A 9,916-nucleotide genomic window follows, 5' to 3' on the forward strand; every position below is an offset into this window, starting at 1 on the left:
TATGTGTGTGTGTGTGTGTGTATATATATATATATATATGCGTGTGTGTGTGTATGTATATGTATAGATACATATATATATATGTGTGTGTGTGTGTGTGTGTGTGTATGTATATGTATATGTGCGTGTGTGAGTACATTTTGTAGCGTTGTCGTTTTTCTGTCATTTGATTAATTAGTTATAGAATCAGCTTACTGTCAATTTGGTCCTTTACATCCCATAGTCTTGTAACACACCGTTACTGCATTGTATTCGACAGTGAGCTGGTATGGTATGTATTAATATAGTTTCTTCCTCTTTAAACTTACAATTCATTACGATGTGTGAATTTGCGCTAATTAATATGTCTAACACTTTGTGGAATATTTGCTGGAACTGAACAGGTCTTCCTAAGGGAGGGATGTTCACCAAGGATCTGCAGGATCTCATACGTGGGCTCCGCCAAAACAAAGGAACGGAGGCTAAGTATATCGCAGATTGTCTGAACGACATTTCGCTGGAACTGAAGACAGACTCAAATTCAGTGAAAACAAAGGCTATATCAAAGCTGACTTACGTATGTTTATAGTTACTCTCTACAGAAGTTTCAACAAGCAATGTTGTCGTTCACTTCGTCTGTGATTTATATCGAAGCTTTGTACGGTTCTTCACTCTGCTGCTGTGTTTTTTCTTCGCCAGTGCTTTTGCTCAATTTCAGTCCCCACCGGCGTACAAGTTAGGTGCTGGGAGAACGAATATAGTCTCTTTACATCGCGTACTATTATTGAAGGCTCTAGATTCGTTACTGACCACGATACGTGCGAATCTCATTTATGATTGATTACTGAAGTACTTGAGTAGAGTATCTTCTATTAACGTTTTATTTGTCTGTATCTACAGTTGCATATGCTAGGATATGACACATCGTTTGCTGCGTTCAAGACTGTGGAAATAATGAGTCAATCGAAATTTTCATACAAGCGAGTTGGTTACTTGATGGCATCGCAAACATTTAGAGACGACACAGATGTGCTGATGCTTACTACGAATCTAATCAAGAAGGTAAAAATCCGGTGTATGCATTTACACCCTAGTTGAAACATACGCTTCGATGTATGGCTCTAAAATGTAGCTCGACAAGATATGGCGCACTTGGAAAATGAGTAAAATGGCTCGCATACGGGTTTGGCAATATACTTGAGTAGAAACAAGTTGATAACTGATATATAAACGCCGCATTCTGAGACCTTCGGCCGTTTATATACATCATAGGCTTCGAGACTGGTAGCTCAACATATTTGCACGTATAGTGTCATCTTTGTGTCGCATGACTAACTTGCTCTTTGCACCATTATAGGATATGATGTCACCTAATCAGTATGAGGCTGGGTTAGCGCTGACGGCGTTGTCAGTGTTCGTGACTGCTGATTTGGCTCGCGACCTAGCCAATGACGTCATCACGTTATTCTCGTCTTCACGGCCATACATTCGCAAGAAGGCGATTTTGGCCATGTATAAAGTAAGTATTTATTTCTAATGTTGTAGCTGCAATATGTCTAAATTTTGATTGGATACGCCCACTCCTACGGTCATTTTATCCGAATGCAATACCATGTTTATCTTAGAATGTGCATCCTATTTTTAGTTGCAAGGTGTTTGTTTGGCTTTTATACTTTGTCTCCGTTCCATACATCCGAAAACCCTCGCTGATATATCGGGTTCCCAGATGCCTCTATGGGGATCTGACAACCAGCTCTCGAAATATACCCAGAAACATTATCTCTGACTGCTCTTAGTACAATTTATGTTTTGCACCAGGTGTTTCTCAAGTTCCCAGACTCTCTGCGTCCGGCATTCCCACGACTGCGCGAGCGATTGGAAGACCCAGATCTGTCAGTGCAGTGCGCGGCTGTGAATGTGATCTGCGAGCTGGCGCGCAAAAACCCAAAAAGTTACCTTTCACTCGCCCCAACCTTATACAAGTTGTTATCGGCGAGCAACAATTGGATGCTTATCAAGATCATCAAGTTGTTTGCGGCGCTGATGCCGCTCGAGCCGAGACTCAGTAAAAAGCTCGCCGAGCCCCTGAGTAATATCCTGCACACGACAAATGCTATGTCATTGCTGTAAGTGCGATATTGTTTGTTTGTATTAGCATCTGTAGCCCGGTATCATTGACGTCTCACTCTTAGAATTACGTACATGGTAGCCTTCGATTCACTCCACTACTCGCGAGTTAGGCCATAACTCGGCAGATTTTGCCTTTTCCCTTGAAAAAATTGGTTATGACTTCGGTTCTTATACTGGTGCAAGGTTCGGTAGTAATTTCCTATATGTCGATATTACAATTCCAGTGCAATGACGGCGAAAATCCATTGAGATTGATTGTACGCTTGGGCTTCATCCCGTCGTACATATCTGTTCGCTATTTATGCATTTGCCGTTTTCATTCTTTTGTTGTTTGGGCTTCACATACAGGTACGAGACCATCAGTGCAGTAATCGCGGGAATGCCTGATCATACACCCATGCTCCAACTGTGCGTCACCAAATTGCGCACTTTCGTCGAGGACAGCGACCAGAATCTCAAGTTCCTCGGGTTGGTGCAATTGAGCAAAGTTAGTGAAATACAACCACGGCTTGTTATGGACCTAAAGGATGTCGTGATGGTGTGCCTGGATGATGAAGGTATGTTGGCTTTACGTCTTCTCATTCGACACTTATAAGATTCTCTTCAAACAGTTTATGCGAAGATGTTGTGAGCTAGTTAACCTTGTGTGATGCACTCAGATCTTAAAGCTAGATTGGTGTAGGCGCCGTCTGACAAATTTTAGATCAGTTCATGCGCGGTGGGCTCGTTTAACACAGAACCACCCTTCACTCTCCACGACTAGATGAGACGATTCGCATGAGAACAATGGGACTGTTAGTAAACATGGTTTCGAAGAAGAGTCTGCCTGATATTGTCAAGAAAATATTGGCTACACTTGGCAATATGGGCCCGCGCAATCGAGATGCCCTTATCGAGAAGATGATAGACATGTGCAGTCAGGAGAATTACAAGGTACGTAAGAGTTCAGCTCAAGCTGCTTTATTGCATACCTCGTCTACTTTTTTGCCTTGTGCGATAATCATGCAATGATGATGCTGGCACGGTCAAACCTTGTTGGTATATTCGGTATGGCCGTGAGTCGATCAACTATACGCACAACTCTGATCGCTCTTATTTCGGAAATGCAGTGTTTAACTTGTCACGACATGTTGGCGAACTCGGTTTTTTGTGTCACAGAGTGCGCCACATCATCCGTCTTGTTTATCAATGGTGGTCTGAGAATACTTTCCACGTCCCCTGTTATGTAAAGAGTGCAACAAGAAGTTAATCTGCCGTGTTGTTGATCCCCTTATCTTCCTGTATGCATTAATTTGTATCAGGGCTGTTTCTTTTACCAAAATACCATATCTCCTTAAATCTCCGATCGTTCTTATATTACAGTACATTGAAGATTTTGAATGGTACCTAACAGTGATCTTGTCACTCGTCACAGTCGAGCATTCAACTGCTGGTATGTTCAATTGCCAGGTTATCTCTTTCGTTCAACTTCAAAGCCGGTTCTCATCTCTTTAGTGGTCGTATTAATATTGGTATATATCATGTTTGCATCGGCCCACGCTAGAACTGTATCTACCAGATCCATTCCGATTTTAGCCGACGTTTCGTTCAAATTGATGCATTCCTTTTTCCACTCTACTTGGCTTTAAAATGTAGATTACTCTCTTGGAATCGAGAAGTAGGGCACCTACATACGAGTATAGCAGAGCGTACTTGGAACCAGTGGCATAACTAGAATAACCCTTTCAGTCGGCGGTTTTGATCCTGATGCTCGTAAATTTCCTTGTACTACCTTCACATAGGCGAACTTGTAAGCCATCAAATTCTGGATGTGTGCGTACGAGTGAAGGAAGTCCGCGCCTATGCGGTCAATTTACTATCACCGGTTGTGCAGGCACCATTTGAGGGCTATGGTGCATCGCCTCCTTTGGCTAAAGAGGGCAACATGGTGGAAGTCATGTACGCTGCCGTGTGGGTGATTAGCGAATATTCAGAGTAGGTGTACTCGTTGTTCAGTTCATTGTATCTTGAGTTTCCTGTTGCTCTGACTTGATGCGTGTAATATATATCTTTCCGTATTAATGTGGCACATTGCGCGGTTGTGTCACCCTCCTGTCAGGTATAGGTAGTTTGTACCTTCATACAAAATTGGTTTGCACTCGTACCCGCCTTTCCTATGGCTTGTATTGTTGGTTTCTATTCTCGTTGGATTTGTACAAGAAACATGCTTTTCAAACTTTTACAGCACGCTTTGAATCTACAAGCATCTTCTCCATTATTTTTAACACATTATTATCCCACGGTCGTGATTTATCGCATGATAGACACCTCATGTCACCGAAAGATGCCATCAGATGGTTGTTACAGCCGCAAGTAGGTCTTCTGTCGCCGGCGGTGCAAGCGATCTGTGTGCACAATGCTCTCAAAATATTCGCATGTGCAGTCCTGCCGCAATCCAATAGCGACCGCGAGTCAATGGAAAGTGAATTCATTGATGAGATGTTAAAGCGACTGCCCATGTTCGAAGTGCATTCCGATATGGAGGTACAGGAGAGGGCTTGCTCTGTGAGAGAGACCTTGAAGTTGTACAGAGAACTTTGCTTATCAAGCTCGGTATGTCTGACTAAATGCCTTCCAAAGTTCAATTCTAAGTTTCTAAGTTTCGGTAGGGTTCACACTACGTCTCCTCAATTGGAAATATCCCTACTGTCTCGAATCACATTTGCGGTGTTTGATTCCATCGCTCTATTGAATTGATTTGCGCTGCGAAATTATTCGGGCGATGTTCACTTCTGGTCTGAGTGGATTTTTGACCTTATTCTGCACAAGCGCTTAAGCATCTTTCATCCCGTACATCCTTGCCCTTGACTGGTGAATTGGCATCTACTGAGAAGCTCGAAGCGGATGACGAGAACGGATTAGATAGTTTCTTGGGAGATACGGGCTCGTCGAACGCGAATGGAATGTCTCTCTTAAACTCTGGCGATTCACCCCCAGATGCGCCTCCGTTAGGTATGCTGCAGTAGATATATATCGTTTTGAAGTTGACCTGTCGGAGATCGATGGGGGTTGTACTCTATAGATGGACTCTCAACTGTTGCACTTGATGCACTGTACTCATGCTACTTGCAAATTATCGCTTCATAATTCAGCAAACATTGAAAGAACAGTCGACATAGACGATATGGGTACTGCGATATCCGACACCCTAGCTTTGTCTCCAAAGGCTTCTGATTCTTCATCAAACGCTGATCGATCAAAGGGGCAAAACGTTACATCATTGACGGTCAATGAAGTGAATATCCAGAGGGCGAGTGTAGAAAGTCAGCGACAAGCTGCGCAATTGCTGTTATTTTTGTTTGAGGGAGACTTGAACCCAATTGCAGCGACGGCTCAAGCTAAAGTACGTCTGCTCGACACTTCTGCTCTTTACATATGCTTGTCTATCACGTGGATTTCCTGCTCCGAAGATGTGTCGCAAATTGTGTCGTAAATTGATAGTGTTTTTGTTTTGTGCTTTGACTAGCTGGCCCATTCGAGCACAAGATCGTCGCTCGCATTTTCCTTGCGGCATTGTTGTTGTGTGCTTAAAAATGTTAAACTGACAGAACCGAATATGAAATCTCAACTCCATCACAGGTACCAATACCGGAGAATATCAATTTAGAAAAATGGATCCACACAAAACCTTCGTCGAGCGAAGAGGAGTCGTCAAGCGACGACAATTACGACAACGCAAACAATGCGACAAGCTACAATTCGTACGGCAATGACGGCCGTAGCAATAGCTATAGAGGCGGCGGTGGTGGTGATATTAGTGGCGGATATAACCAGGGAGCTGCCCACGGATATGGCGCCCGCCCCGCTGAAGGTGAGAGGAAAATGTCATTTACTTGAAAGCTATGTCATACTGCCTGAATATTTCTTACGTCACGATGCTTAACAATAAGAAAGAAGATTTCTTTGAACATTTTTGCGACTGTATCTGAACGAGTGTATGTGGGGCTCGTGACTTGCTGTGACCAGCAATGAGCATCGTTACTTGTTAGCTTGTTTATCATATTTGCTGGCGGATTCTTGTTCGCTTAGATTTCTCTGACCATCAGCATCTCAATGTTTCATATAGATCCCGCCGAAGTTGCACGCAGATTAGAGGCGCGGCGGGTGCAGAACCAAAGCAATCCTCACTACTTGGGTGGTAGCGGTAATACAGCCAATGAAAGTTCGGGACTGCGGTCCATGAGCCCGATTGAGGTTGACAGTATACCCATTGCAAAACTTGATTTGGGTCAAGCATTCGACTTGGGTGTTGGAGATGGTGAGCTTTCACGCGGAGAACACAAGCACAGAGGGAAAAGGGGGAAGAGGAGTAAACGTGATAGGCGGCACAGTGGGGTTCATGAGGTATTGCGGTCTCTGTATGTCTGCTGATGTAAACTCACCAGATACATGGGTTTCGAACGCCCTTCATCGCAAGTTGTTTATTGGTGCTGTTCGCATATTTCTATTACGTGCTTATCTCTTCAGCTTTTATATCAACCATCTGCTTTCTCGTGCTGTGCAGGCCAGTCCCCCGAGGCGATCAAAGAACTATACGATACAGCAAGTAGAGGACTTTCCAACCGACAACAAGTCGCAGGCGGCAAATAGTTCGAAAAGTCGAAGGAAAGGTGTGAATGAAATTACTATTCTGTATTTATACTCGATTAGAACTATGTTGGTATTAATCGTGTATTCACAGCCTCGTTGATCAGAGCTTTGCCGTACATCAAACTGTCTTCTGAATGGGCTTGTCTCATATTATGGCAACCGACGAATGCCTTCATTCGACAATATGTCTAACGTCATGCAAGTTGCAAATTCCTTCAGCCATGTGTTGGGCAAGCGTTCACATGCAAGATGACAATCATTTTGTCTCATTGGTCTAGTCTTGCACACCTCGGCAGGTGTAATCGGTATCGCTAGTGCTAGCACGAGTAAGACATGTTTGATGTACAGAAGACGAACAACCCAGATTTGGACATGGGTAAAAAACATACACAACTGGGTTATGATTCAAATATGTTATCTGAAAAGATGAACCGAAAGTTGACTCTAAGCAAACATGATTATTGTGCAGCAGACAGGAGCACCCCAGATTTAGACAAGGATGATCCGCATGCACAACTGGGTATTGATCTAGACATGCCATTAACTGAAAAAGATGCCATACCCGTACAAACGCATCGAACAGCATCAAGCACGCCTACGCCGACCTCGGGTATGTTCGATACGCCTAAATAGTACAGCTTCGGTTTAAGGTTCTTCGTTGATTGTCTCGAGGCAAAGTCTGCAATGTATCCTTATATTTGGTCGCAAAATTGTGTCAAAAATTCGCAGAATGAGAAAGTTGCAACATGTGTCCTGATTAATCTTTTGAATTTGTTATTCGTATCACTGAAATATAATCTTGTATTATTACCAGGTTCGAACCGCCACAAGAGCGACAGAGAGCGGGACGAAGAGGCGGCCGCTTACATTGCTGCGAAGGAGGACAAGACAAACAAACATGATTCGGATAAAAGAAGAACGGATAAGAAACATAAAAGTGGTTCTAGTAGAGGTCATCGCAAAAGTAAATATTCCCATTCACACGCTAAAGGCGATGCAAGCAATGGGGAAGGGAATAGTGAGAGAGATGTAGGTAGTTCCAGGGGAGCAAGTACTGATGAACGATCGTACGCAGATGGTGAGAGGGAGAGTAGAAAGAAAAAGAAAAAGAGTAAAGATGAAGCTAGGCCACATAAGGACAATCATAGTCGGAGGAAGACAGGCGATTCGGAGGAATCATCACCTCGGCCCATTGTATCCTTCGGTGACGATAATGGTCAGGGTATGTGAAATGTCTAAGCCCTCATTGGACTTGATCTGTATAATCGGGCTCTGGTTTTTGTTACCGAAGTTTGCACTTTTCTTTGCAGAACGAGCACAGCAAAATATTTTTTGGCGACACAACTGTAGAGTTACTTCTGATCTTGATGCAACATTGTGCCTCGAATCCCGAAGCTCACATTCTGCCTACACATATTTATTTTATTTTAACCATCCGCAGGAAGTGGTTATGATTTAGGAGCGATGACCACATTAGTAACAACCGACAACAGCTCGGTACAGTGTGCTGTGGGTTACAGTGGCGATGGTGAACACGACAGCACTGTTTTCATCACCTTTGTTGTGACAAATTTGTCATCCGAAGTGTTGGAGAATGTAGAATTCGATGTCAACTCAAATAACGGTAAAGACTCCTAATTCTTGTGACAGATTTGCCGCATGTTCATCTATAGGCGATATCTCAGTACCCTGCTCTCTGTAGTACGCTCTCCGAATAGGAATCTCGTACTTATGATGTACTGGGCATGTCCGTCTCGGTCAGTGCAATGCTAACTTTTAAGTATGACCCCCTGCCCATCTCTCACTCGACTCCAATACACTACGTACAGATTCCTTAAAACAACAATCGACATCCAGCATCGCCAACAGCATCAAGACCTCGTCGTCCGCTCAACTCAGGCATACTTATGTGGTGTCGCTCCCATTGCAAGCGGTCACTCTGGAGGGCACCTTGCGATACAGCACGGTGGGTATACAATTTAATGGTCACGTGTGCGCGGGCAATAAAAAAATTGTAGAAGTGATATGGTTGCTCCTGTCTTGTCATCCATATTAGCGCGTAATTGAGTACGTAATCCTTATTTGCATGCTGACTGTTATACTCGGTCCCCTTTCGCAGGCAAGTCACGCTGACTGGATGGAGCTCCCGTTCACGTATGAACTTCCGGTTTCTGCATACGTTGTACCTGTCGCGTGCACACCCAATGAACTCAGTGTGATTCTCAGTGCATATGAGAGCCCACTGGCGTCTGCCGCGCCGTGTGAGGTTAAAGTAGCTGGTACGTTTTTAGTTTCTTTTTTTCTGACAATGCAACTCCCCTAGTACCACGCCTATACACTTTCCTGATAAACTAGAACCTATTTAGTTTACGTGGCTACAGCACACATTTATAATTGATCATTGAAACCGTGCGAGGCACAACTTGTCAGCCGTCAATTCATGATGAGCCCAATTGTATTGAAATATAACAATGTGCTGTCTATTGTGTAACAGGGGGGCTCAAAGTGGTCATGGATAGAATCGTTGCCGCAGGTCACCTTGCCATTGTCGAGCTTTCGGATAGCAACTGCTCCGCTTATGGCAGAGCAGTTACCGGACACCATGTGTGTGTTTTGGCAACTCAATTGGTAAGTTTTTAAATCAATGGTTAGCATCCGCAATCCGGCTTTCCGGTGTATCTATTTTTGGCCTACATCTGAATACCTTTTAATTTTTCTTAACTGTTCTCAATAGATTGGTGACGATGTGAGGCTGAGCTGCAAGGCCTCATCAACGGAAGATCTCCAACCGACAATCGCAACTTTGATTTTAGAAGATTTGAAATTTATATTAGAATGAGGATAAAGGTATCAAACCTGCATGTAATCGCTGATGGTTAACGTTCTTCCACTGGGAAAGTCTCTAATCGGTCAATTTTGTGTATATATGGTCACATGAAATACTACACTGAGATTAATTTACACTTGTAAGCCTGTGAATCTGTGACAACGTCCACCTGTCCCTCTATTTGGAACTGATGCGATGGCAGTCTTGATTGTCAAATATATACCCTTGTGAGGGTTGTGTTCGCACCATTTGTTCTACGTATATGGAAGATTTGTTCGTTGATTTTGGAAAAGTAGCTAAGTCTGCATGCGTCGGAACTTTGGTTTCCCCTTGGACTGCAGTGGCACTGCC

General features: G+C 43.6%; 1 protein-coding gene across 1 annotated transcript; it reads left to right on the plus strand.

The window, feature by feature from the left end:
* Window positions 1-400: 400 nt before the first annotated feature.
* On the plus strand, window positions 401-9,693 carry SARC_05813 (hypothetical protein; the record flags this gene model as incomplete). The annotated part of the gene is made up of 21 exons (XM_014300309.1): window positions 401-556; window positions 880-1,041; window positions 1,337-1,498; window positions 1,798-2,105; window positions 2,458-2,666; window positions 2,873-3,042; window positions 3,472-3,541; window positions 3,891-4,083; window positions 4,413-4,701; window positions 4,983-5,100; window positions 5,241-5,491; window positions 5,728-5,959; window positions 6,215-6,492; window positions 6,653-6,758; window positions 7,208-7,348; window positions 7,553-7,960; window positions 8,180-8,362; window positions 8,568-8,704; window positions 8,858-9,017; window positions 9,233-9,366; window positions 9,473-9,693. The coding sequence occupies 21 exons, from the start codon at window positions 401-403 to the stop codon at window positions 9,575-9,577; spliced, it is 3,972 nt and encodes a 1,323-aa protein (XP_014155784.1). The 3' UTR covers window positions 9,578-9,693.
* Between the last annotated feature and the right edge of the window lie 223 nt (window positions 9,694-9,916).

The sequence above is a fragment of the Sphaeroforma arctica genome, assembly GCF_001186125.1.
Source record: "Sphaeroforma arctica JP610 unplaced genomic scaffold supercont1.387, whole genome shotgun sequence".
Lineage (NCBI taxonomy): Eukaryota > Ichthyosporea > Ichthyophonida > Sphaeroforma > Sphaeroforma arctica.